This window comes from Hirundo rustica, chromosome 26 (genome assembly GCF_015227805.2).
Source record: "Hirundo rustica isolate bHirRus1 chromosome 26, bHirRus1.pri.v3, whole genome shotgun sequence".
NCBI classification, from domain to species: domain Eukaryota; kingdom Metazoa; phylum Chordata; class Aves; order Passeriformes; family Hirundinidae; genus Hirundo; species Hirundo rustica.
Window position 1 is genome coordinate 1,792,748 of NC_053475.1, and position 22,619 is coordinate 1,815,366.

At 68.5% G+C, this 22,619-nt stretch overlaps 5 protein-coding genes across 8 annotated transcripts; 4 read left to right on the forward strand and 1 right to left on the reverse strand.

The window, feature by feature from the left end:
• Positions 1 to 182: 182 nt before the first annotated feature.
• Positions 183 to 5,601, forward strand: ADAMTSL5 (ADAMTS like 5). The gene is made up of 12 exons (XM_058423586.1): positions 183 to 270; positions 1,108 to 1,168; positions 1,265 to 1,410; positions 1,733 to 1,793; positions 1,870 to 1,978; positions 2,058 to 2,185; positions 2,271 to 2,394; positions 2,818 to 2,901; positions 3,869 to 4,032; positions 4,120 to 4,387; positions 4,534 to 4,683; positions 5,288 to 5,601. Exons 1-12 carry the CDS (start codon positions 212 to 214, stop codon positions 5,599 to 5,601), a joined length of 1,668 nt encoding a protein of 555 aa, XP_058279569.1. The 5' UTR covers positions 183 to 211.
• A 1,258-nt stretch (positions 5,602 to 6,859) lies between these two features.
• LOC120763467 (CTD small phosphatase-like protein 2-A) lies at positions 6,860 to 9,072 on the forward strand. 2 transcript variants are annotated; one of them, XM_040086783.2, is made up of 9 exons: positions 6,860 to 7,114; positions 7,192 to 7,294; positions 7,588 to 7,672; positions 7,739 to 7,831; positions 8,040 to 8,102; positions 8,196 to 8,275; positions 8,355 to 8,481; positions 8,582 to 8,677; positions 8,750 to 9,072. In XM_040086783.2, the coding sequence occupies exons 1-9, from the start codon at positions 6,892 to 6,894 to the stop codon at positions 8,804 to 8,806; spliced, it is 927 nt and encodes a 308-aa protein (XP_039942717.1). In that variant the 5' UTR covers positions 6,860 to 6,891; the 3' UTR covers positions 8,807 to 9,072. The 2 variants fall into 2 exon arrangements, with proteins under 2 accessions (XP_039942717.1, XP_039942718.1); XM_040086784.2 differs by lacking the exon at positions 7,739 to 7,831.
• A 4-nt stretch (positions 9,073 to 9,076) lies between these two features.
• Positions 9,077 to 16,031, reverse strand: PCSK4 (proprotein convertase subtilisin/kexin type 4). The gene is made up of 15 exons (XM_040086487.1): positions 15,828 to 16,031; positions 15,291 to 15,395; positions 15,115 to 15,210; positions 14,356 to 14,484; positions 13,296 to 13,372; positions 13,106 to 13,194; positions 12,348 to 12,520; positions 12,061 to 12,273; positions 11,759 to 11,859; positions 11,373 to 11,476; positions 11,160 to 11,277; positions 10,845 to 11,015; positions 10,536 to 10,660; positions 10,173 to 10,292; positions 9,077 to 10,101 (listed from the first exon to the last, which is right to left on the reverse strand). Exons 1-15 carry the CDS (start codon positions 16,029 to 16,031, stop codon positions 9,710 to 9,712), a joined length of 2,217 nt encoding a protein of 738 aa, XP_039942421.1. The 3' UTR covers positions 9,077 to 9,709.
• Positions 16,032 to 16,186: 155 nt separating this feature from the next.
• Positions 16,187 to 20,372, forward strand: REEP6 (receptor accessory protein 6). Its single transcript, XM_040086785.1, has 5 exons — positions 16,187 to 16,417; positions 18,488 to 18,581; positions 18,808 to 18,946; positions 19,107 to 19,275; positions 19,962 to 20,372. The coding sequence occupies exons 1-5, from the start codon at positions 16,303 to 16,305 to the stop codon at positions 20,009 to 20,011; spliced, it is 567 nt and encodes a 188-aa protein (XP_039942719.1). The 5' UTR covers positions 16,187 to 16,302; the 3' UTR covers positions 20,012 to 20,372.
• A 68-nt stretch (positions 20,373 to 20,440) lies between these two features.
• C26H19orf25 (chromosome 26 C19orf25 homolog) lies at positions 20,441 to 22,184 on the forward strand. 3 transcript variants are annotated; one of them, XM_040086786.2, is made up of 3 exons: positions 20,441 to 20,537; positions 21,004 to 21,177; positions 21,253 to 22,184. In XM_040086786.2, exons 2-3 carry the CDS (start codon positions 21,030 to 21,032, stop codon positions 21,432 to 21,434), a joined length of 330 nt encoding a protein of 109 aa, XP_039942720.1. In that variant the 5' UTR covers positions 20,441 to 20,537; positions 21,004 to 21,029; the 3' UTR covers positions 21,435 to 22,184. The 3 variants fall into 3 exon arrangements, with proteins under 3 accessions (XP_039942720.1, XP_039942721.1, XP_058279598.1); XM_040086787.2 differs by having other exon boundaries at positions 20,467 to 20,509; XM_058423615.1 differs by lacking the exon at positions 20,441 to 20,537 and having other exon boundaries at positions 20,789 to 21,177.
• The last annotated feature ends 435 nt before the right edge of the window (positions 22,185 to 22,619 follow it).

Sequence of the window (22,619 nt, forward strand, 5' to 3'; positions counted from 1 at the left end):
GGGAGGGCTGGGCGCACCTTTGGGGCTGGATATTAATAACGCGGCGGGGAGGGACGGGAGGCGAACGGGGAGGGTGAGGAGGAGGAGGGGGGGGGAAGCCTCGCCCGGCCCCCCCGGAGCTGCGCAGCCGATGCCCGCTCGCCCCGGGTCCCCCCCGCTCGCCGCCGCCGGGACGCCGAGCCGGGACCGAGGCGCCGGGACGAGGGGCGGCATGGCCGGGCGGGGCTGCGGGGGCGGCTCGGACCCCCGCGGGGAACCCCACGGTGCTGGGTAAGCTCCCGATTTCTGCTTTAACCTCCGCGGACGGCCCCCCCCCCCCCCGCCCCGCACCCCCGCGGGGAAACTGAGGCACGCCGCGCCTCCCGCGCTGCCGGCGGGGTCTGGGCATCACCCACCCGGCATCGCCCGAGCCTCGGCGGGGTCCGGACGCTCCCAACACCACCCCCGGAGCGGCGGCAGCGCGATCCCCCGGCCCTTCCCCTGTCCTGCTGCGGGGACAAGAGCCGGGAGCTGCCGGTGGCCACCCGCGACTCCCCGGTGGCCGTGGGAGCTGCGCCGCGGAACGGAACCGGCTGGGCCGGGGGATTCCCCGACACGGGGATGGGACCCCGGCACCCCCCGCACCTCCCCGGCACCTCCCGCACCCCCGAGCTGGGCGCTTCGGGGTGCTGCGGGCCCGGGGGGGTGCCCCCCGCTGCCCCCCACCCTGCCGGATCCGGATCGGGGAGCGACGCGGAGCCCCGGCGTGCAGGTCTGGTCCTGCCCCGGCAGGCAGCGATCCCGGCCCGGCGCCCGCCGCGGGGCCCTGGGGGCGGCGGGGTCGTCGCCAGTCCCGGGGCTGCGTGGGCACGTGGGGGGGACACGGCGTCACCCCGTGTCACCTGTTGGGTGTCCCCCACCCGCTGGTGGCACCAGACCCCACATCCCCTCCCTGGGGACCCTCGCCCCGGGTCTGGGCTTGTCCCCACCTCAGCCCCGTCCCCTCACCGGGGTCCCCGGCGGGGCTCGGTGGCGGCCCCGCCCCGGCGGCGATGCTGGGCTGGGGGACACCCCGGTGTCACCCCGGTGTCCCTGGGGACCGTGGGCTCAGAGCTCTGTGCTCCGCAGGTCCTGGTGGCCGTGGCGGCTGCTGCTGCTGGCCTGGCTCAGCCTGGGGGGCACGGCACAGGTGAGGGGGCTGGGGGGCAGCTGAGGGGGCTGGGGGCACACGGTGGCACCCCCGAGCTCCTTCACCCCAGCACTGACCATCACCTTCCTCACGCAGGACCCAGCCCTGGGGACACCAGCGAGGGTCCCCGAGCCCCCAGCCCCTGCTCAGCCCCGGGGGACCTGGGGGTCCTGGGGACCCTGGAGCTCCTGCTCCAGCTCCTGCGGTGACGGCGTCGCCCTGCGCAGCCGGAGGTGCCGGCGGTGAGTGGGGGCCGGGGCGGCACAGCCACCCCCGGGGTGTCCCCAGGCCCACGGCAGCTCCCAAACCCCGCGTGGCGCCCAAATCCCCCGGCACGGCCTTGTCACCGCCCCGTGTCCCCCCGGGACGCCCAGAGCCTGGCGCCTCCACCCCGGGGTGCGGCTCCAAAGGGATGAGGGACACCGCGGGACATCGGGGTCCCCTCTCTTCTTCTGCTGCCCAGTGGGGATGTGTCACTCGGTGTCCCCCGGAGCCGGTGGGGCACACGGGGGGGACACGGGGGGGGACACGGGGGGGACACACGTGCCATCCCTGTGACCGCAGCACCGGCGAGGAGCAGCCGTGCACGGGGGACCCGCGGCAGTACCGGCTCTGCCAGCTCCAGGTGAGCGCCGCGACACGGACGTGGCTGTCCCCGGTGCCCACGGCGGCCCCCCGGCTCCATCCCGGTGCTCCCGCAGGGCTGCCCCGCCGGCTCCGTGCCCTTCCGGGCCATGCAGTGCTCCCTCTACGACAACCGGCCCGTCCTGGGCACCTCCGCCCGCTACCGCTGGCTGCCCTTCCACGGAGGTGAGTGCCGGGCGCCACCGGGGGCTCCTCACGGCTGTCCCCGGCATCGCCCCAACCCCTTCGCACCCTGCTCCGGCAGCTCCCAACCTCTGCGACCTCAACTGCCTGGCCGAGGGGCACAACTTCTACTACAGCTTCGGGCGGGTGCTGGACGGGACCCGCTGCGGCCCCGGCTCCCCGGACCTGTGCGTGGGCGGGCGCTGCCTGGTGGGTGCCAGGAACCCTCCGGGACCCCCGGGACCCCCCAGGCCCGAGCCCCCCGCGCTGAGGGCGTGTCTGGGGCTCCCCACAGAGCGTGGGCTGTGACGGGATCCTGGGCTCGGGCTCACGCCCCGACGCCTGCGGCCACTGCGGCAGCGGCCACGGCTCGTGCGTGCTGGTGCACCGGCTGTTCCAGGGCTCGGACCCCTCCTCCGGTGAATGAACCATTGCCCCGGCCCCCTCCATGGGTGAATGCTTTGGCTCTTGGCTCCCCTGTCCCCCTGTCCCCATCCGTGTCCCCAAGGCATCGCCTGCGTGCCCCGTTGTGCCATCCCCTCTCCGTGTCCCCATCCCCAGGGTCGTTGTCTCTGGTCCCTCCCTGTCCCCAGCACGCGGGGACGGGGACCTGGAGCAGCCCTGGGGGGATTTAACTCACTGCAGAGGGGTCACTCCTGGGGTGGGGTGGGGTTGTTTTGTCCCCAGGGCGTCTGGGGGCACTCAGGGTGCCTCTGTCACGTGTCCCCAATGTCCCAGCACGTGGGGCCCGGCTGGGTTCATGTCCCCTCTGTGCCCCGTCCCCTCCCTCTCTGTCCCCCTGTGGTGCCCCAGGCCCTGCCCTGACTCTGCCTCCCCCTCAGGATATTTGGGATACGTGAATGTGACCAAGATCCCGGCCGGGGCCACCCACATCAAGGTGACGGACAACAGCCGCAACTACCTGGGTAGGACGTGAACTGCCTCCATCCCAGTCCATCCCAGTGCATCCCAGTCAGTCCCAGTCCATCCCAGTCCATCCCAGTCCATCCCAGTCCATCCCAGTCCATCCCAGTCAGTCACAGTCAGTCCCAGCCCATCCCAGTCCATCCCAGTCCATCCCAGTCCGTCCCAGTCCATCCCAGTCCGTCCCAGTCAGTCCCAGTTCATCCCAGTGCATCCCAGTCCATCCCAGTGCATCCCAGTCAGTCCCAGTCAGTCCCAGTCCATCCCAGTCAGTCCCAGTTCATCCCAGTGCATCCCAGTGCATCCCAGTCCATCCCAGTCAGTTCCAGTGCATCCCAGTGCATCCCAGTGCATCCCAGTCAGTCCCAGTCCATCCCAGTCCATCCCAGTGCATCCCAGTCCATCCCAGTCCATCCCAGTTGGCCCAGGCCGGTGGCAGCTGTGTGTGTGCGCCCAGGGCAGGGCAGGGCAGGGCAGGGGTGGCCGTGTCACGCCGTGACATGTCCCATGTTTGTCCCATGTCGTGCCGTGCCGCTCCCTCCCTCGGATGCTGTTTTGAGCATCTCGGGGTCAGTGAACTCGCAAGTGCTCGGGGCGATTTTCCAGAGGCCGCGGCCGCGCGTTTTGGGAAGGGCTGAGCTGGATCGGGGCCAGACCGGCCGCAGCAGCACCAGGACAGGGACCTCCACCCCCGTGCCCGTCCCCCGCCTTTTCCCACGCAGCTGCGGCCCCTTCCCCCACCCCGGGCATGATCTGGGGGCTCGCGGTTTGGGTTTTACACACCGGCCTTCGGCCGCGGCTCGGGCCCGAAGCCAAAATCCTACAGGAACGCGAATTCCCGGAGCCCCGAGCGCGGCTCCCCGGCCCACGCCGCCCTCCCGCGCCGGGAAGAGGCCTCCGGCGGGGACCCGTGCGGGGGTCCCGGGGGCCGTGCGGGGCTGGGTTTGCCGGAGCCGCTCCCTCCCGCAGCGCTGATGGCGAGCGACGGGCGCTACGTCCTCAACGGGGACTGGGCCATCGCCTGGCCGGGACCCTACGAGGCCGCCGGCACCGTCCTGACCTACAGCCGGGCCCCCGACGGCAGCGAGAGCCTGGAGGGGCCCGGACCCACCCACGAGGACCTGCACGTGCTGGTGAGGGCAGGGGGACACCGGGCTGGGGACGGCCACCGCCCCCCCCCCCCTGCGGCCACCCAGCCCCGCCCGTGTCCCCCCCTCCAGGTGCTGCTGCAGGAGCCCAACCCCGGCATCGAGTACCGGTTCTGGCTGCCCCGCGGGCACCCGCAGCTCGGCCGCGGCGACACCAGCGCCCTGCGGCAGCCGCAGCCCCGCGGAGCCGGCAGCCCCCCGCCCCCGGAGCCCCCGCCCCGCCCGGCCCCGGCGCCGCCACCGCGGCCCGGGGGTTTTGCCACGGAGCCGCCGCCCAGGAGCACCCCCGGCCGGAGCCAGGACGGGGCTGCCGCAGCTGCGTCCTCGGGGGACCCCGAAGGTACCGCTTTGGGGGTCCCCGCAGCCCCCCACGCCCCTGCTGGGCGCATCCTGGGCTGCTCAGGGCGAGGTCCCTAAAAAGGACCCTAAAAAGCCTCTGCAGGGCTCTCAGGAGCCCCGTGTGACGCTCTCTGGGGTCTGGCCCCTCTCAAAGTTGCGTGAGGGGGTTTGGGGGGGTCAGGGGTCCCCTCTGCCGCCCGAATCGCTGCCGCTTTATCCCCGCAGGGCGCTGCGGGCGGTGCCGCCCGCCCAAGGGGCGATCCCAGCGCATCCGGCACTTCTGCCACAGCGACTTCGGTGAGCGGGGAGGGAAGGGAGGATGGCGGGGGACAGGGTGGGACGGGGCCGAGGACATTGCGGGGACAGTGCCAGCAGCGGGAAGGAGCCCGGGGTGATACCGGGGGCGGTGCTGGGGACGGGAATGTGCTCGGGGTGATGCCAGAGGCAATGGGCGGGGGTGGGAAGGGGCTCAGAACGATGCCAGGGATGATGAGAGGAATGGGAAGGGGCTTAGAGGGCTACTGGGACAGGAAGGGGCTGATGTCGGTGACAGGAAGCGGCTCAGGGTGATGCCAGGACAATGCCAGGGGTGGGGAAGGGCTCAGGGTGATGCCGGGGGTGATGTCAGGGATGGGAAGGGATTTGGGCTGATGTCGGTGACGGGAAGGGTCTCAGGGCACTGCCAGGACAGTCCCAGGGGTGGGAAAGGGCTCCGGGTGATGCCAGGAGGAATTCCAGGGATGGGAAGAAGCTCAGAGTGATGTTGGGACAGGGAAGGGCTGATGCCGGCGACAGGAAAGGGCTCAGGGCGATACCAGGACAATCCCAGGGGTGGGAAAGGCCTCGGGGCGGTGCCGGGGGGCAGGAAGGGGCTCAGGGCTCCCCATCCTCACCCCCGCAGCGTTCCACGGGCGGATCCTGGCGCGGCGCGTGGTGGGGCAGGAGACTCGCTACGAGGTGGAGGTGAGGGCCCGGTACCGGCAGCGCTTCCCGCTGGTGTCCCGCGAGTACCTGTGGGTGCCCAACACCTGCGGGTGCCCCGCGCTGCGCGAGGGCGGCGAGTACCTGCTGATGGCGCGGCGCCACGTGAACCACGAGCGCACCCTGAACCGCATCCTGCTGCGGGACGACGGCTACGCCCGGCCCTGGACGCCCCGCGAGGCGCGGCTGGTGCGGGAGGCGGCCCGGCACTGCCCCCAGCCCCGGCCGCCCTGAGCCGCGCCCCGCTGTCACCGCGCCCGGGGACGGGACCCCCAGAGTGACCCCCGGCTGCTCCTGCTCCTTCCCACGCCCCCTCCCCGCTATGGACCCCCCCCCCGATCCATCTCGCCGTCCTTGGGGTCACCGTGGCTGCGGGGGGTGGAGGAGGCGGGGAGGGGGGGGGGGCGGGTGGAGTGTGGTAATTTATTATTTTTGCAGAAAATAAATTGTTTATCCCCTCGCTCGCCGCGTGTCTGGCGATGGCCTACGGGGGGTGTCCTCCCATTTCAGGGGGTCCCCTCTGTGTCCCTGGTCACCTCGGTGTCCCTGCAGTTCAGGGGGTCCCCTCTCTGTCCCCATGGACAGGGGGTCCCCTTGGTGTCCCCGTGAGCAGGGGGTCCCCTCTGTGTCCCTGGGGTTCAGGGGGTCCCCTCGGTGTCCCCATGAGCAGGGGGTCCCCTCGGTGTCCCTGGGGTTCAGGGGGTCCCCTCAGTGTCAATGTGAACAGGGGGGCTCCTTGGTGTCCCCATGAGCAGGGGGTCCCCTCAGTGTCCCTGGGGTTTAGGGGGTCCCCTCGGTGTCACCATGAACAGAGGGACTCCTCGGTGTCCCTCCATTTCAGGGGGTCCCCTCGGTGTCCCTGCGGTTCAGGGGGTCCCCTCGGTGTCCCGGTGAACAGGGGGTCCCCTCGGTGTCCCCACGAGCAGGGGGTCCCCTCCGTGTCCCCGCGCGGAGCCCCTGGCGCAGCTCCCACCCGGCAGCGTGTCCCTGTCCCCATGGCCGCGTTCCAGGCTCTGCCTGCCGGGGTCAGGCACCTCCCGCTTATCTCCCTTCCGGCGGAGCGCAGCGTGTCCCCCCACCCGTAACCCAACCCTCGGGCTGGTGGCGGCCACCGCGGGGCCCCTGTGGGGACAGGATGTGACCGGGGCCACCGCGGGGCTCGGGGCTCCCTCGGGCTGGGTTTGGAGCCGGTGCCGGGGGGAAGCTGAGACCTCCCAGCTCGTGCGGCTGGGGACTGTCCCCAAAGCGGGGTCCCCATGGCCCTGGGGTGAGCTGCCAGCCCACGAGGGTCCTTGTCACATCGTGTGACATCGCCGCGAGCCGGAGATGAGCCCTGGGACCGGCCGGGGAGCGCAGAGCTGAGCCGCAGCCGGTCTCGGTAAAGTCTGATCGATGCCAGGTGCTCCGGGGTGATTGGGGCTGGAAAGGTGCCGCCACCCTATAAAGATGCTCCCTCGCAGCCCCTCCCCGCGTTAATCTGGGGCTGCCGGGGGTGGGCGGCTTGTCCCGGGCAGGGTCCCGGCCATGGCGGGGTTGGGGGCCACCCCACGCACGAAGGAACCCTCCAGGGAGCACCGGGGGCTCTCGACCCCGAGGGCTGCGGCTCGTGGTCGGGCCAGGAGCCGGCAGAGGGAGGGCGAGCGCGTCCCGCGGGGGTGGGCGCGGGTCCCCGGCTCCCCCAGCACTCCCGGGACGGGGCGCCTGGTCCGGCAGGGACCCGGGGAGTGTCCCGGCCCCGGGGAAAGCGGTGAGCGCGGGGAGATCCCCGCGTGGGGCAGCGGGGCGCTGCCCTGGCTGTGCTGACGAGACCCCTCTGCCCCACAGACCCCGCGAGCCCCCCGCCACTGCCCTGCCCGGGGGGCTCCTACTTCTCGGGGCTCCCCGAGGCTGAGCATCAGGAGTCTGCTGTGCCTGCAGCTCCCAGCCTGTGAGTGTGGGACGGGGGGTCCCCACAGCCCCCCAGTGTGTGTGTGGGGGGGGTCCCCACAGCCCCCCAGTGTGTGTGTGTGTGTGTGGGGGGTCCCCACAGCCCCCCAGTGTGTGTGTGTGTGAGGGGGGGGTCCCCACAGCCCCCCAGTGTGTGTGTGTGGGGGGGTGTCCCCACAGCCCCCCAGTGTGTGTGTGTGGGGGGGTGTCCCCACAGCCCCCCAGTGTGTGTGTGTGTTGGGGGGGGTCCCCACAGCCCCCCAGCACCGCTGACCCTCTGCCTTCCCCGTCCAGGCCGAGCCCTGGGGCCCTGACCCCCGCCAGGGACGGTCCCCGGAGGATCCGGAGCAGGTCGCAGCACACCCTGGTCCTGGAGCTGGTGAGCTGAGGCGGGGTTCGGGGGGCTCCGCAGGGGCTGGGGGCTCACCCTGTTCCCTCTCCCCAGGACGGGACCCTGCTCTACTCCTCCCTGCTGGCCCACGGGCAGCAGGGTGCCACGGCCACCTTCACCATGGGCTTCCAGGCGAGCTCCTACAAGGTGGGTGACACGGGGTGTGGAGGCTGGGGGGCTGAGGAGCTGTGATTTGGGGTGATGCGGCTCTGCACCGCCACCCCATGAGGCCTCTGTGCCCATGTCCCCTGTAGCTGAAGGGGGCTCTGAAATCCCACGGGTGAGGGGCACTGAACCCCCCTTGGGTGTCAGGATGGGGGTGCTGATGCTCTTCCAAGCTGCTGTTCCCTCCCAGGTCCACGTGAAGCTGCGTCCACATGTGCAGGAGTTCTTGGAGAGCCTTTCCAAGACCTACGAGGTACCCGGAGCCCCTGGGGTCTGTGGGGTGACCCCCGAGGGGCTGGGGGGACATGAGCAGCCCACGCAGGGACCTTCACCCCCTCTCTGCCAGATCTTCGTCTACACCACTGCGAAGAGGGACTATGCCAAGAAGCTCCTGGAGGTGCTGGACCCCAAGAAGAAGCTGATCAGGTGATGGTGCTGGCGGTGCCCTGCTGGGGACCCCCCTGTGCGACACAACGGGGTCCCCACGGCTCTGTCCCCCCGCCAGGCGCTGCTTCTCCCAGTCGGATTGTGTCTGCTCCCGGGGCTGCTACTGGAAGGACCTGACCTGCCTGGGCAGGGACCTGGCCAAGACGGTGGCCCTGGACCACGCCACGCAGGGATTCCCTGCCCAGGTAGGGCAGCGCCGCTCCGAGGGGGGGTTTGTGCGTCCCGGCCCCCGGGAGCAGCGCGGCAGTGCGGGATCCAACCCTTCTCCCTGTGCCCCCTCCCCAGGCTGCCAACTGGATCCCGGTGCCACCGTGGTGTGGGGACCCTCAGGACGAGGAGCTGCTGCGCCTCATCCCGGTGCTGGGCCGGCTGGGCCAGGCGGTAGGACGCGGGGACAGGCGGGGGACAGCGCCCTGGGCACAGCCCGTCCCTACCCCGCGTCTCCCCGTGCAGGAGGACGTGCGCCCCGAGATCCAGCGGCAATTCCGCCAGCCGCCCGCTGAGGATTAGGCCAGCCTGGAGGAGCAGGATGGGGGAAAACCTCTGAGCGAGGGAAGCTGTGCTCGGGGACATCCAGAGCCTCGTCCCGTGGAACTGGGCTGGATGGTTGTCCCAGGACTCTGCCTTGGTGTCTGCAGGGATCCCAGCTCATCCCTGGGGGCTGGGGGAGCCCCCCAAAGAGAGGCCCTGCCCTTGGAGACAAAGCTCCCTCCTCTCCCTGCTCTGTAAGGTCCAGCCAAGGTTTTCACAGGTCATAATAAAGCTTGGAGAAAGGTCTGGTTTTGCTTTAATTCCCAAAACTCTTCATATGAGCAAACACACTGTGCTGGGGATGGCAAGGCGGGGGGACACCAACGATCTCCCCGGTGTCCTGGGGCAGTGCAGGGTCCTGCCACCGGCCCCGTGTCCGTGGGAGGGCCCCAGGGACAGCTCCCCCTGTCCCATCCCTGCCCAGCGCCATGGGTGCCACTGTGCCTCTGCCAGTCCCTGTGGGACAGAGCAGCCGGGGCTGCAGCCACCCTGGGACCCCTTTTTTAAGGCCTAAAGCTGCTGCTGAACCCGAACTGGGCTGGCCTCTGCTGCCTCCACTCTGCTGGAAGCCACATGGGCTGGTGGCCAAGCTCCCGCCATGGCCACACGGCTGCAGCTCTTTGGGGACACGTCACATCTCATCCCTCTGTGCCTGGGAAAGGGCACAGGGCTCCCTCTGGGAATGTCTCTGTCCCCAGGGGTGTGGGAGGAGCCACCACGCCTGTCCCCCTGTCCCCTGGCACAGCTGGACACGGGCTGGGAGCATCCCAGGCGCTGCTGGGAAGGGGAATCACCCTCGGGGAGGGCGGCTGGAAAGGCAACAAGCGGTTTATTTCCAAGCCAGGCACCATCCCAGCTCTGTCCCTGCAGCCCGGGCTGGTGTCACTCTGCCCTCCTGGCCCGGGGCCAGCACCGAGCCCCTTTGGCAGCGTGCAGGGCCGGGCGGTACGTGGGGTACAGCACCCCTGCCAGGACCAGGAGGCTGCAGCCGAGGACGGTGACAACCACCAAGGACCAGCGCAGCCCCTCCGGGCCCCCTGGGGAGCCCTCTGCGGGCTGCTGGCAGCTGTGGGTGACGTCCTGCAAGGTGTGGCCGGAGGGACAGGACGTGCAGTTGTTGGCCGAGGCGCCCTGGCAGGTGTAGCAGGAGGGGTGGCAGCTGGCACAGACGCGGGCGCTGTCCCCGGGGGTGGCACCCCGGGCACGGCCGTAGTAGCGTGGGGGGCAGTAGGACAGGCAGGAGCCGTGGTGGATGTACATGGAGCTGCCACAGTCTGTGGAGAGAGGCTGGGGTGAGGCCCTGGGGACCGGAGCGCTGTCGCTGTCCCCTCCACGCCTCGCTCACCCTCGCAGGCTCCCTGCTTGTCCCTCCTGAGACACTCGGTGGTGGCGGTGGCGGCGGAGCGCCGCGCTGGCATGTCCTCGTCCGTGCCGTGCAGGTGCAGGATGAAGCTGGTCAGCTGGCCTGGGGACAGGAGGGACGAGAGGCTGCCAGGTGAGGGGTATGGGGCTGGGAGCTTTGGGGTTGTGTCCTGCTCCTGGCCCTGTGCTGGACAGGGAGACCCTCAAAGCCAACACGGAAAAGGAGGGCTGGTGGCCAGCAAGGAGAAGCCAAAAAAATTGTCCATCCAAGCAGGGGGAAGGAAGAATGACCAAACACGGGGTGACCCCAGTAAAAATGGGGTTCACCCCCCCATGGCGCACCCACCTGTGTTCTGGTCATCACCCCTGTTCTCCAGCTGGAGGGTCCAGACCCCCTTGGGATTTTCATCCCAGAAGTGCGTGGACATGAAGGTCCAGTCCTTGTAGCCGTCCTGGCTGGTGTCGTAGGGGCTGGAGGAGGAGAGCAGAGCTGGGAGTGCCAGCCCAGGGGCAGGGTGTGACCTGGAGGGTCACCCTGCTCTTGCTCTGAGGGGACACTCCCACATGGCAGGGGTCCAGAGGGGTTTTGGGCCCAGGGAGCCCCTTTTTGGGAGTCTCCTGGCCCTGGGGAGGCCGTGCTCCCCCCTGCCCTTACCGCACTGTCACCAGCGTGGACGTGGTCCCCATGGGGCTGCTCAGGGCCACCACCAGGTCCCCCCTGCGGCTGTAGCTCAGGCTCAGCTGGACCTGGACGTGCTCCAGGGAGCGGATGCTCTCGGAGCAGGAGGAGGCATCCACAGAGATGCTGAGCGCGGAGCCGATGTCCCTGTGGAGGGCAAGCCCCAGCTCAGGGCACCCTGCCCTGCCCGTGGCCTCCCAGCACAACAGACCCCGCGCAGCACAGGTCACTTTTGGGGTCCCTGTGCCTGTGGTGGGCACAGCAGGCCCTGGTGGGGTCACTGTCCCTTACCTGGGGACCTGAACAGCCTGGACTGAACACTTCTCCTGGGGCCGAGTCCCTGTCCAGGTGGAGGCCGCCTGCACCAGCAGCCCCGCGTCCAGCAGCCCGTAGCCGTAGTAGTGGCTCACTGGGACACAGGTGCCACCCAAGAGAGGGACCCGTGAGCCCCTGGGTGCCAGCAGGGCGCTGGAAGGCGTTGGAGGGGCTGAGCCCTGCACTCACCCCTGCGCCCCACGCCGTTCTCAGCCCAGTCCTCTGCCTGCAGGTGAGCGGGCTTGGAGGCCCTGATGATGAGGTGCTGCAGGTCACGCCAGGTCAGGCCTGGGCTGGAAGCAAGGAGGGTGTGGGGACAAAGGTCTGGGTTTGTTTTTAAGGAGATTTGGCTCTTCTGGGGTGGGTAGAGCAACAGCGTGGGCCCAAGCTCATCCCCCCCATGACCTCCTCCAGTACCAAAATGGGAGCAAAGAGCTCCAGAGGACAATCTCCTCTTCTCCCGTGGCCCTGGGGAAAGGAAGGCCACAACTCTTCCTGCTGTCCCTCCCCTTTCTCATCCCTGGTTAGGCACCAGCTCTCCCTGGGTCGTGTCCCTCTGTCTCGGTGTCACCTACTTGGCCTCCAGTGCCAGGGCCACCATGCCCGCGGCCAGCGGGGCCGAGGCGGAGGTGCCGGTGTGTTTGTCTGTGCAGCGGTGGTGCAGGTCAGTGGTCACCTGAGGGGACAGGAGGGGGATCTCAGGACTCAGGTTTCCAAAAAAGCTGCCTGGAGTTGGGTACCTTCACTAAATTCTCCTTTCGGGTCCCTTGGAGCTTTCTGGGCTCGGTGCCTCAAGGAGGACCGGGACCTTCCCAGCCCGTGCTGGGGTCTGTGTGCCCCAGAGCTGCTGCCCTGGCAGAGCGGTTGTGACACTCACAATCTGCACCTTGCTGGTGGTCCTGCTGCTGTAGGTGGTGGTGAGGATGGCGCTGCAGCTCTCGCTGTAGCGGGGCCGCTGCCCGTCCCCCAGCACGCTGCCCACCGACACCGTGTAGATGCTGTTGGTGTACCCGTCGCAGTTGCAGTTGTCGTAATTGATGCCGCCGTTGCCTGAGGCCCAGACGAAGATGGAGCCGAGCCCGCCCCGTCCCTGTTGAAGGGCAGAGCGGGGTGAGCAGGGTGTCCCCGTGCCCCTGTGATCCCCGGGATCAGGGCTGGGCTTACTTGGACGATCCCTCTGTGGAAAGCGGCCGCAGCCAGGACTCCCGGCCCATCCACCGTCCTGCCGTCGTCCTCGGGGCCCCAGCTGGCGCTGTAGATGTGGATGTACTGGGGCTGCAGGCTCAGGGCCTGAGCCTCCACGATGTCCATGATGGGACCGTCCAGCATCCGCACGCCTGAGGGCGGGCACCGGGAGCGGCCGTGGCCGAGAGGCGGCAGCAGCCCCGAGGGGACGGGAACCACACACGTGTCACACCGAGGGGACGGGAGCCACGCACGTGTCACACCGAGGGGACAGGAGCCACGCACGTGTGTGTCACACCCAGGGAAGGCACCTTGCCAGCCCCCCTGGCCCCCCACAGCCCCCAGCAGCTTTCACATGACGCTGCCCTAAGGAGATCAGCCCCCCCTGTGCCGCTGCCATGAGCCGGTTCCCAAAGCTCCTCGTTAAGCCTTTTGTAATTAAGCCCAGGGAGCGCTTCCCGGGTTTTAACCCCCTTTGCCACCTTCACTTCCACAGCGGAGCCTGAGCCCGCCCTGCTGAGCACTGAGCCCCCGGGGAGCACCGAGGCTGATGTGGTGAGCTGCAGTGCAGGACAAGCGGACAGTGTCACTTGGAGACACAAAGGAGCCCCGGGGAGGGGCTGTGTGCCCTCGGGGGACCCTCGCTCACCCCTGTCAACCCCAGAGCAGCCCCACTCGGGCTCCTGCATTCCCACGGAGGGGCTGGAGCTGATTGCCAACTTCCCTCGACGCCTCACCTCCGATTTTGGCGTTGTAGGCGACGCCTGCACCGCAGATCCCGTTGTTGGCCACAGCTGCCACTTCCCCTGCACAGCGTGTCCCATGCCTGGGGGGACACGGTGACCCTGTGAGGGGCGGGGGGCCTGGGACAGCCCCGAGCCCCCCAGAGATGAGCCCCCCCAGTGTGGGGAGCTGGGCAGGACCCACCAGTTCTTGTCGCCGTCGCCGTATCGGGGCTGGGGATCGGGGTCGTTGCCGTTGAAGTCGTAACTTGCCAGCGGGTCCTGTTACAGAGCGAGGCACCGGCGTGAGCCACAGGGCCCGGGCAGGGCTGTGACAGCTCGGCACAGGCGCCTGGCGCCCAGCCCGGCGCTGGCACCGCCGAGGGCCCTGCCTGCCAGCCCGGGGGGACAGCGGGGCCCCTCGGTGCCCAGCTGCGCTGAGAGCTGGAGCTGAACCGAGTCCTCAGAGGGAACGGAGCTGGGAGAGGCTGAGGGAGCTGGGAAAGGGGCTCAGCCTGGAGAAAAGGAGGAGCGGGAGGGACCTTGTGGCTCTGCACAAGTCCCTGACAGGAGGGGACAGCCAGGAGGGTTGGGCTCTGCTTCTAGGGGACAACAGGACAAGAGGGAATGGCCTCAAGCTGTGCCAGATGGGATCTCAGCGGGAATTTCCTCATGGAAAGGGTGGTCAGGCACTGAAAGGGGCTGCCCAGGGAGGTTTGGAGTCGCCATCCCTGGAGGTGTCCAAGGAAAGCCTGGAGGTGGCACTGGGTGCTCCAGGCTGGTGACAAGGTGGGCATCGGGCACAGCTGGGACTCGATGATCCTGCAGCCCTTTCCCAACCTCAGTGACTCTGGGATTCTGCAGAAAGGGCTGAAAGCAGCACAGCTTTGCGTTCCCCTGACAGAGCCCAGAGTCACCAGAGGGTGACCCTGGCTGGCCACGCAGCCAGGACAGAGGAGCCGCAGCCCCACGGGCACGGTGCTGTTATCGACACCCAGGGCTGCCTTTCCCTCCCCGTGGAGCACAGGAAGCTTTACCAGCTTTACTGGCTTTGCAGCTTGCTGTAATTACACCTATCTGGGGGGCTCTGGTGTGTGTGCAAGTTCCAACATCTCCTCAGTGCGAGATTTCACCGCGGGAGGCTCCAAACCTTGGATCCAGCCCTGGAGAGGCCGAGCTCCCACCGCACGGTCCCGGGGGTGGGATGAAGGCGTTGAGTCCCACCCTCCCCGCAGGAGCTGCTCCCTGGATCCCCTCATAGTTACGTAGTTGGCAGCCAGGTCGGGATGATCCTTCTCCAGCCCATCATCCAGGACCGTCAGCACCACCCCCAGCCCCGTGTAGCCTCTGCTCCAAGCCGTCAGGATGTTCAGGTCGGGGTGGATGTCGTTGTTCTGGAAAACAGATTAAATTTGATCGGCAGCCCGGGGTCACCCTGGGGGACTCCTGCTGCCTCATCACTGCCGGCATTAGCTTGGTTTATGTCTTGGCAGGGCTCTGGGGAGGGCATTGCCAGTCAGGGGGGGACTCTGCCCCTCTGCTCAGCCCTGGGAGGAACTTCTGGGGTGCTGTGTCCAGCTCTGGGCTCCTCGGGACGTGGAGATCCTGGAGCGGGTCCAGTGGAGGAAGGGACTGTACTGGGGCTGCATCTCTGACAAACAAAAGCTGAGGGAGCTGGGGCTGTTCAGCCTTGAGAGGAGCCCTCAGCCCTGCCTGCACCGAGGGCTCAGGGCAGGGACCCGGCTCTGCTTGTGGGGCCCAGAAATGGCACCGGAGGAACGGGCAGGGACTGATCCCAGGAATTCCCCCTGCACAGGAGGAAGAACTTCTTCAGTGTGTGGTGACCAAGCCCTGAGCAGAAAGGGCGTGGAGTCTCCCTCCCTGGGGATAGCCCAGAACGATCCAGACACAATCCTGTGCTCCGGGATGGTGCTGGGCAGGGAGGTGGCACTGGGTGCCCCACTGTGGTCCCTTCCATCCCGTGATTTGGGTGACGATTAGGAGGGGAAGCAGCCGGGTCTCACCATGTACCACTGCTTGGGGAACCAGGGATCCGTGGGCACCACGCCGGTGCCCCTCTTGGAGCGCCTCTTCACCGTCTGCTGCTCAAACCACAGGACCTGGGCGGGGAGCAGCGCTGTGGGCGCCGGGCAGTGCCTGCCCACAGCTGTGCCCCGGCTCCCTGTGCCCTCCTCCCTACCTGGGGGTCCCTGGTGAGCCGCATGTGCCACCCCCAGTGCCTGCTCAGGGCTCTCTGCCTGCTGCCGCGGTGGCTGAAGTGGTAGAAGGGCTCTCCCTCCATCACCTGCGGGCACAAGGAGCTGCTGCCAGCTTTTCTAGGGGACTCCGGTGCCAGCCCTGCCTGGGCCGTGGAGGTCAGTGTGGTGAATTTGACGCGAGCTGCAGCGCAGGGCGAGCAGAAAGCGTCACTGGGGAGACAGAGTGGAGTCCTGGGGATGGGGGGGTGCCCTTGGGGGTCCCTCGCTCAGCCCCGCATGCTCAGAAGCTGTTTGCTCTGAGCCTGGGGGGACGCTGGCACAGGATTCCCAGATTCCCAGGGAGTGTTTGAGGCCAGGCTGGAATGGGCTTGGAGCAGCCTGGCCCACTGGAAGATGTCCCTGCCCATGGGACAAGCGAAGGGGATGAACAACGGCAACACAGGGCAGGTACGAGCAGCAAGGTCAGGCCAGGAGCGCACGGGGTGGGCCGGGCTCGCCTTTCCCCGCCCAGGCCGCACCTGGCCCAGGTAGAGCAGCCCGTGCCGGCGGGCCAGGGCCCGCGCGTCCCGCAGCCCCGCCGCCACCCGCACGGCCCAGCTGCTCAGGTAGACGCGGGGCTTGGCGGGGACCCCGGGGGCGGCGGCGGCCGCCACGAGCAGCGCGAACAGCACCGGGAACAGCGGCAGCGCCAGCGCCGGGCCGGGCCGGGCCCGAGCCGCCATGAGGCCGCGCCGCCACTGCGCGCGTTGCCATGGCAACGGCATCGGCCCCGCCCCTCCGCACGGCCTCTCCTCATTGGCCCGCCTTCATCCCCGCCCCGCCTTCTCATTGGCCCCGCCCCGGCGCTAACCCCGCCCCTCTGTGTTGGCCACGCCCCCTCCCCGCCGGCCACGCCCCCAGCGGCCGCTCTGACCGGGGCGCGGGGTCGGACCGGGGCCGCTCCGGGTCCGCTGCTTCATCACCTTCATCACCTTCATCATCGCCACCGCCGCCATGGGCTCCGTGCAGCAGCGCCTGGAGCGCTTCCTCAACAGCCCCGGGCCGATCGGCGACCTGCTGGGCCAGCTGGAAGCCCGTACCGGCGTCCAACGGCTCTACCTGTCCACAGGTGCGACCGGTACAGCGGGACCTCCCCGGTTCTCCCGTTCTGTCCCCTTCTCCCCCGTATGCTGGGGGCACTGGCAGCTGCTCTCCGTGGCTCTGGGCTCGGCACGGGGCACGGGGAGGGCAGGCAGGGCCGCCCAGGTTTGGGGGTGCGGAGCGGGGCTGAGAGGGGCTGGGGGTGCCGGGGGTGGCGTCGCTGTCACCGCACTGCCCTCGCCTTCCGCAGGCACAAAATCCCGACATCCCGAAGCTCGCAGGGTCCGAGCGTCAGAAGTGTCACAGAGACCCTCGAGACCCCTGGCCCTGACGGAGGGGGGGGTCCCCGTTCTGCGTGAGCCCCCAGACCGTGGTGGGTCAGACCGGACGCTGGGGATGGGAGCTCATCCCCGTGTCCCACGGGTGGGAGCGTGGAGATCCGGCCTTTAACCGGATCCCTGTTGTTCATTAATGAGGAACCAGACGGATTTTCCCCGGGGATCCTCCCCCTGGCACGCCGTGCCCCCTCTCCTCTGACCCTCGGCCCTGTGCCCTCTCTGCCAACTCGAACTGCCCTTGTCTGCCTGCTCCAATTTGAGATTTCATATCAAACCACCCAGGGCAGGCTCAGGGCTTCCCTGCTTCCTGTGTCCCTCAGGCCTTTGGCCTCCAGGTGTGATTTCCTGGCCTTTCACCTGCAGCAGGGCTGAGGTGGCTTTTCTGAGGGGAAAAGTGTCCATGGAGGAGCTGTGCAGGTTGTGTTTGGCTGTGGTGCCACCCAGGCGTCTTCCAAGCTAAACGATCCCAGGAATTTGATCAGGCTCAGCCTTGATGGACTTCTGGGGTAGAACAAGAGTGGACGCACCAAAATGTGATGGTTCCGCATTCTGGATCCCTGTCCTGGGAAAGAGAAGCTGTTGCTGAACTAAAAATTCCCGATTTCCCCCTCCCGTGGCTCTGGAGCAATCCCTAATTTGTGTTTGAACCCCTGGGCTGGGGTTTGCAGCAACCTCTGGGCAGCACCACCTCCCACCGCTGCCTCAGCGAAGCCTTTCCCTGGGTTTTTGCTGTTACATAAATTTCTCTGGAGGGTTAAAATCCTGCGAAATCCCTTCTAAGGCTCTTGGGGAATGAAACCCAGCACTGCCTGGACCTGCCTGCCCTCCTTGGAGGGACGTTTGGGATCGCTCCAAAGCCACGTTGCTCCTGCCCATCTCCCAGGAAAGACCCGGAGCTGTGAGTGCCCCGGATCGGGGCCGGAGCTCAGCCCAGGAATGCTGCAGCGAGCAGAGCTGGGATAATCCGCCCTCCAAGCCCGAGCAAGGGCTTTAATTCACCAGCACAGACAGGTTAATTCCCAGCTTTCTTGCTGCTGGTGGAGGAGTTTGCTCCGGTGCTGGGGAGAAGCTGCTGGGCTGGATAAAATGCTTCCATCCCGTGTATCCCTGAGCTTTTCCTGCCCTCTGAGCGCTGCCGTGAGCGAAGCTCCGCCGTGGTTTCCACCCCAAAAGCTCCTGTCCCACCTTCCCCACCCACCCTCTCTCTGAACCCCTTCTCCTGCGAGTGTCCGAGCGCTGGGCAGGCTCCAGGCTCCACATTTAATTGAAGGATCTAATTGAGTAGCAGTGAAGCGGGGATCGGATTGCCGCTCCCGGGGGAGCCACCAACCAACCCTTCCTCCGCCTGCGGGAGGAGCCGCGATCCCGGGCGCCCGATCCGGGAGCACAGGGCTCGTCCTTGAGCGGGAGGTCTGGGAATGCCGAGCGGGGGAGACGAGCGGAGCCTTGACTTTGGACCAGGGGTGTGTTTGTCAGCGTCTCCGGCTCCTGCCGACCCTGGCCCCGCTCCAAGCGCGAGAGTGCTGCGAGATTTCGGGGTGGTAAAGTCCCCGTCGGGGCCAGGGGAGGGGACGAGGAGCAGGTCGCAGCTCCCTCGGGGAGGAGGAGCAGACTCCGCCACGTGCCTCCTTCCATCGAGCGCCTCGGCGGCGTGGTGGAACGAACTGGGGGTGGTCGTTACCCCCTGCTCCGGCTCGGGACACCGAGCGGGGTCTCCCCCTGGTGCCAGGAGGTGCCAGACCGTCCCCTGTGCCCCGCAGGTTCCGTGGCGTTCCTGGGGCTCTACCTCATGTTCGGCTATGGCGCCTCTCTGCTTTGCAACATCATCGGCTTCGTCTACCCCGCCTACGCCTCGTAAGTACCTGGAGAGCGTCCCCCGCCCTTCGCTGAGGGTCTCCTTGCTCACTGAAGAGGCAGTTGTGGCCGGGAAGCTCTTGAGACCTTCCTGGAAAGGCTGGGATCGTTCCAGCCCGGAGCACTCGGTGGGCAGGTTCCCTCCAGGGTTTGGAGGACTGGGGAAGGTGGAGCCCATCCCAGGACTGCAGCAGCCGTGTCCTTCCTTCCCCTGTCCTGCCCGCAGCATCAAAGCCATCGAGAGCAACAACAAGGAGGATGACACCATGTGGCTCACGTACTGGGTGGTCTACGGCGTCTTCAGCATCGCCGAGTTCTTCTCCGACCTTTTCCTCTACTGGTTCCCCTTCTACTACGCCGGGAAGGTAACGGCTGTGCCGGGCTGCTCCCGTCCCGTGGCCGGACAGGGAGGAGCAGGGCGGTGGTGGGGCTGCGCCCAGCTCAGATCCTGGGCGCAGCGAGCTCCAGCCTTGTTGGAGCCGGCTGAGGGGCCCCGGAGCGGCTGAGCCCCTCCTGTGCCCGCAGTGCCTGTTCCTGGTGTGGTGCATGGCCCCGGTGCCCTGGAACGGCTCCCAGCTCATCTACCACAGCGTCGTCCGGCCCTTCTTCCTCAAGCACCACAAGGCCGTGGACAACATGATGGGCGACATCGGCGCCAAGGCGCTGGACGCGGCCTCCAGCGTCACCCGAGAAGGTAACTGAGGTGCCCCTGTGCCCCGATCCTGCTCCGTGTCCAGGGAGGGCAGCTCGGTTTAGTTACCAGCCAGCGATTATTTCTCGGTGCCCACGGGCCGTGCTGCCGTGACCCCGGTGAGGGTTCCAGTCCCCTCTCTAACCTCTCTCTCCTCTCTGCGCTGCCCGGTCCAGTCCTGCAGACTCTGGCCAAGAGCAGAGCCCGGCTGGCGGCCGGGGTGGCCCCGCAGCCCAGCCTGCCCGTATGTAACGAGCCGCGGCTCCCGCTGCCGCCGCCTGGGGCCGGGGCCGTGCCGGGGCCGTGCCGGGAGCCCGCCCGGTTCTCGTGTCCGCCGTGGCACCGCCCAAACCGCTCTGCTCCCGCAGGCACCGGCGCGGCTCCCGCACCACCGGCCCCTTCTCCCGTGGCGTGGGTAGAGCAGGCGCTTCCCTCCCGCTTCTCCGTAGCCAGACCCCATCCGTGTGTCCGTCCGTGTGTCCCCGTGTCTGCCCGTGTGTCCCCGTGCCCCTCAGCGCTGCTCCCCTCCGGAGCCCCCCGGGTGCGGGGAGGGCAGGGCTGGCTGTCACCCCCGTGCTCAGCGGGACGGGGAGGGAACGGGACGGTGCCGCGGGGCCGGGCCGGGCAGTGCTCCGGGACACCGGCCACTGCCCCGGGGACGGGCGCTAACGCCATCCGTGTCTCCGCAGGCTTCAAAGCACCCCTGAACCTGGCAGACTTAGTACAGAAGGCGAAGTAAGGGGCGCATCGGCGCCTCTGGTACCGGCACTACAGCCCCGGTACTGGGACCCAGTACTGGCACCCGCGGCCGCAGTACCGGCACCACGCTCCCAGTACTGGTACCGGCAGCACCCGTTCTGGCACCGGAGTCCCCCATACCGGCACTACAGACGCCGGTACCGGCAGCGGTATCGGCATCCTCCGTTCTGGCACCGAAGTCCCCCATACAGACGCCGGTACCGGCACCGTGCTCCCGGTACCGGCACCACGGCCCCGTTAGCGGTACCGGCCAGCCCGGGTCGTGCCCGCCCGGGATCCCGAGTTGCTGCGGTCCGAGTCTGTCGTTCCCCCAGTCCCCCAATAAACCCCGGTGCCCCCGAGCGCCGCTCCCGTCCCGCGCCTTCCGTGACCCCGCGCGGCGCCTTTAAGAGAACGGGGAAGGGGCGGGGCTGTGCTGATGACGTCATGGTGGGCGTGGCGGAAGTGCGGCGGGACGGGCGGGTCTGTCTGTCTGTCGGTCCGTGCGGGGTCGGCCTGTCTGTCCGGTGCGGGGATCAGGGGGCTCTGTGTGTCTGTGTGTCCCGGGGGCGGAGGGGGTCGGTTTGTCTGTGCGGGGGTGGGGCTCTGTCCGTCTGTCTGTCCGTCCAGCGTGGGGGGGGGGGGCGGTAAGGAGGGGTCTGTCCGTCTGTCTGTCCGTCCAAAGAGCGGTGTGTGGGGGGGGTCTGTCAGTCTGGGGGGAAGGGAGTCGGTCTGTCTGTGTGGCGTGGGGGGCGGCACGGGAGATCTGTGTGTCTGTCTGTCTGTCTGTCTGTCCGGAGGGGAAGGTGGAGGGGGTTCTGTTTGTCCATCCGAGGGCTCTGCGTGCTGCGGGGGGATCCGTCTGTCCGTCTGTCTAAAGGGGCAGCACAGGGGGTCTGTCCGTCCTTGGAGGGGATAGAAAAGGGGGATATCTGTCTGTCTGTCTGTCCGTCCGGGGCGGGGACGGACACCCTCACCCTCCCCTCTCCTCAGCCCCTCCCACATGAGCCCCCCCCGGGATGAGCTCCAAGGCCAAGCGGGTGCTGCCCACCCGCCCTGAGCCCCCCAGCGTGGAGCAGATCCTGGCCGACGTGCAGGGCGCCGACCCCACCGACCCCGTCTTCATCCTCCCCTCCGAGCCCCCCCAGGACCACGGCCCCGCTCCAGGTGAGCCCGCGCTGCGGGAAAGGGGGGGACGCGGGGACCCCCCCAGCCCCGCTGAGCCCCGGCTCTGCCCTCCAGGCTGCCCCGAGCCCGCGGCCGAGGAGCGGGAGCGGCTGTACCGGCAGATCCGCTCCTACGTGGGCATGAACCAGCGGCTGCAGCGGTCCCGGGAGCAGCTGCGGGAGCGGCGCCGGGAGCTGGGCGCGGTTGGGGAGGCGCTGGATCGCGGCATCGCCGAGATGAGGCAGAAAGCGTTCTGAGGAACCGCGCTGGGCGCCTCGGGGTCACGCCGCGCTGTGGTTTCACCTTCCCAAACCGTTTCCCTCGGGAGGATCCAAGACTGTGCCGCCCCAGTGACCTTTTCCCAGGGAACACTGGGATCCTCCAGGCCATCGCGGTGGCACCTTCCTGGTGCTGGAACGAAGCCTTGCACCCCTCCTTCTGCCCCTGAAGCGGCTGCCATGTCCCCCGTGGGTGGCACGAACTCTCCTCCCTACGACTTTTCCCTCTGGTACTTCCCCGAGGATGTCCACGTCGCCTCCCGCATCGCGGAGCGCCTGAGGGAGGAGGGATTTCGGGGCTTCATCGAGCACCAGGACCAAGTGGCCGGGAGATCCGTCGTCCTGACGGCCGTGGAGGCCATCGAGGCCAGCCGAGTGGCCATCCTGCTGCTCTCGGCCAAGTCCGTGGGCGACCGGTGGTGCCAGCGCGTGTCCCAGTGGAACCTGTTCCGCGCCATCCACCAGCGCGGCCCCAAGGTGGTCCCCGTGTGCGTGGGGGTCACCAGAGCCGAGCTGCCCCCGTTCCTGCGGCACCTGGTCCCGCTGGAATACCAGAACGAGTTCTTCTTCCAGCGGCTCGTGGCCAGCCTGAGGTCCCGCCCGGGCAGCGGGGCCAGGCGGGTGCCGCCCCAGGGGACGCGCTGAGGGACCCCCGGGGGGGCCGGGCCGGGGGCCAGCACGGCCCCGTGGTGTGAACAAGTGTCCTGCTTTGCTAATAAAGGTGATGGGAATGGGTCACCCAGCGCTGTGGGCTGTCACACATCTCATAAACCTCCTGAAACTGATAAATCTCGTTCTGGGGAGCTGAAGATGTCACCTCCCGTCTGCGAAGCTGGAGGGGCCGTGGGCGTTTCCCACCCCCACTGGTGTTACCTTGTGGGTGTTTCTTCCCCTTCCTGCCCCCCCCCGAGCGGGATCAGTGCCTTCCTGCCCTGCTCTGCTGTCACACGCGCCCTGCGGCTCCTCCAGCTCGGGAGCGGCACCGGGAGAGCGGGAGATGGGGGCGAGGGGCTGCCTGGGGCCGCTGCTGCTGCTGCTGCTGCCGCCCCTCCTTTGGGGTGAGCCCCGCGGCCGCGGGTCCGGCGTGGCCGGCGCGGGCTCGGAGCCGCTGGCCGGGCCGGTGGCAGGCGCCGGTGGGGTCGGGACCTGGCTCCAGCCGTGGAT

Excerpts from the sequence above, each read along its gene's own strand:
- PCSK4 (XM_040086487.1), bottom strand. The coding sequence starts at position 16,031 with ATGGCGGCTCGGGCCCGGCCCGGCCCGGCGCTGGCGCTGCCGCTGTTC. Across the intron at positions 15,396-15,827 it reads GGCTGCTCTACCTGGGCCAG|GTGATGGAGGGAGAGCCCTT; the intron begins GTGCGGCCTGGG and ends TTGTGCCCGCAG. Across the intron at positions 11,278-11,372 it reads GAACGGCGTGGGGCGCAGGG|TGAGCCACTACTACGGCTAC; the intron begins GTGAGTGCAGGG and ends CCTGTGTCCCAG.
- ADAMTSL5 (XM_058423586.1), top strand. The coding sequence starts at position 212 with ATGGCCGGGCGGGGCTGCGGGGGCGGCTCGGACCCCCGCGGGGAACCC. Across the intron at positions 271-1,107 it reads GGGGAACCCCACGGTGCTGG|GTCCTGGTGGCCGTGGCGGC; the intron begins GTAAGCTCCCGA and ends TGTGCTCCGCAG. Across the intron at positions 2,395-2,817 it reads GGGCTCGGACCCCTCCTCCG|GATATTTGGGATACGTGAAT; the intron begins GTGAATGAACCA and ends CCTCCCCCTCAG.
- REEP6 (XM_040086785.1), top strand. The coding sequence starts at position 16,303 with ATGGGCTCCGTGCAGCAGCGCCTGGAGCGCTTCCTCAACAGCCCCGGG. Across the intron at positions 18,947-19,106 it reads CCTTCTACTACGCCGGGAAG|TGCCTGTTCCTGGTGTGGTG; the intron begins GTAACGGCTGTG and ends CTGTGCCCGCAG. Across the intron at positions 19,276-19,961 it reads CTCCAGCGTCACCCGAGAAG|GCTTCAAAGCACCCCTGAAC; the intron begins GTAACTGAGGTG and ends GTGTCTCCGCAG.
- C26H19orf25 (XM_040086786.2), top strand. The coding sequence starts at position 21,030 with ATGAGCTCCAAGGCCAAGCGGGTGCTGCCCACCCGCCCTGAGCCCCCC. Across the intron at positions 21,178-21,252 it reads GGACCACGGCCCCGCTCCAG|GCTGCCCCGAGCCCGCGGCC; the intron begins GTGAGCCCGCGC and ends TCTGCCCTCCAG.
- LOC120763467 (XM_040086783.2), top strand. The coding sequence starts at position 6,892 with ATGGCGGGGTTGGGGGCCACCCCACGCACGAAGGAACCCTCCAGGGAG. Across the intron at positions 7,115-7,191 it reads TCCCGGCCCCGGGGAAAGCG|ACCCCGCGAGCCCCCCGCCA; the intron begins GTGAGCGCGGGG and ends TCTGCCCCACAG. Across the intron at positions 8,103-8,195 it reads GCCTTTCCAAGACCTACGAG|ATCTTCGTCTACACCACTGC; the intron begins GTACCCGGAGCC and ends CCTCTCTGCCAG.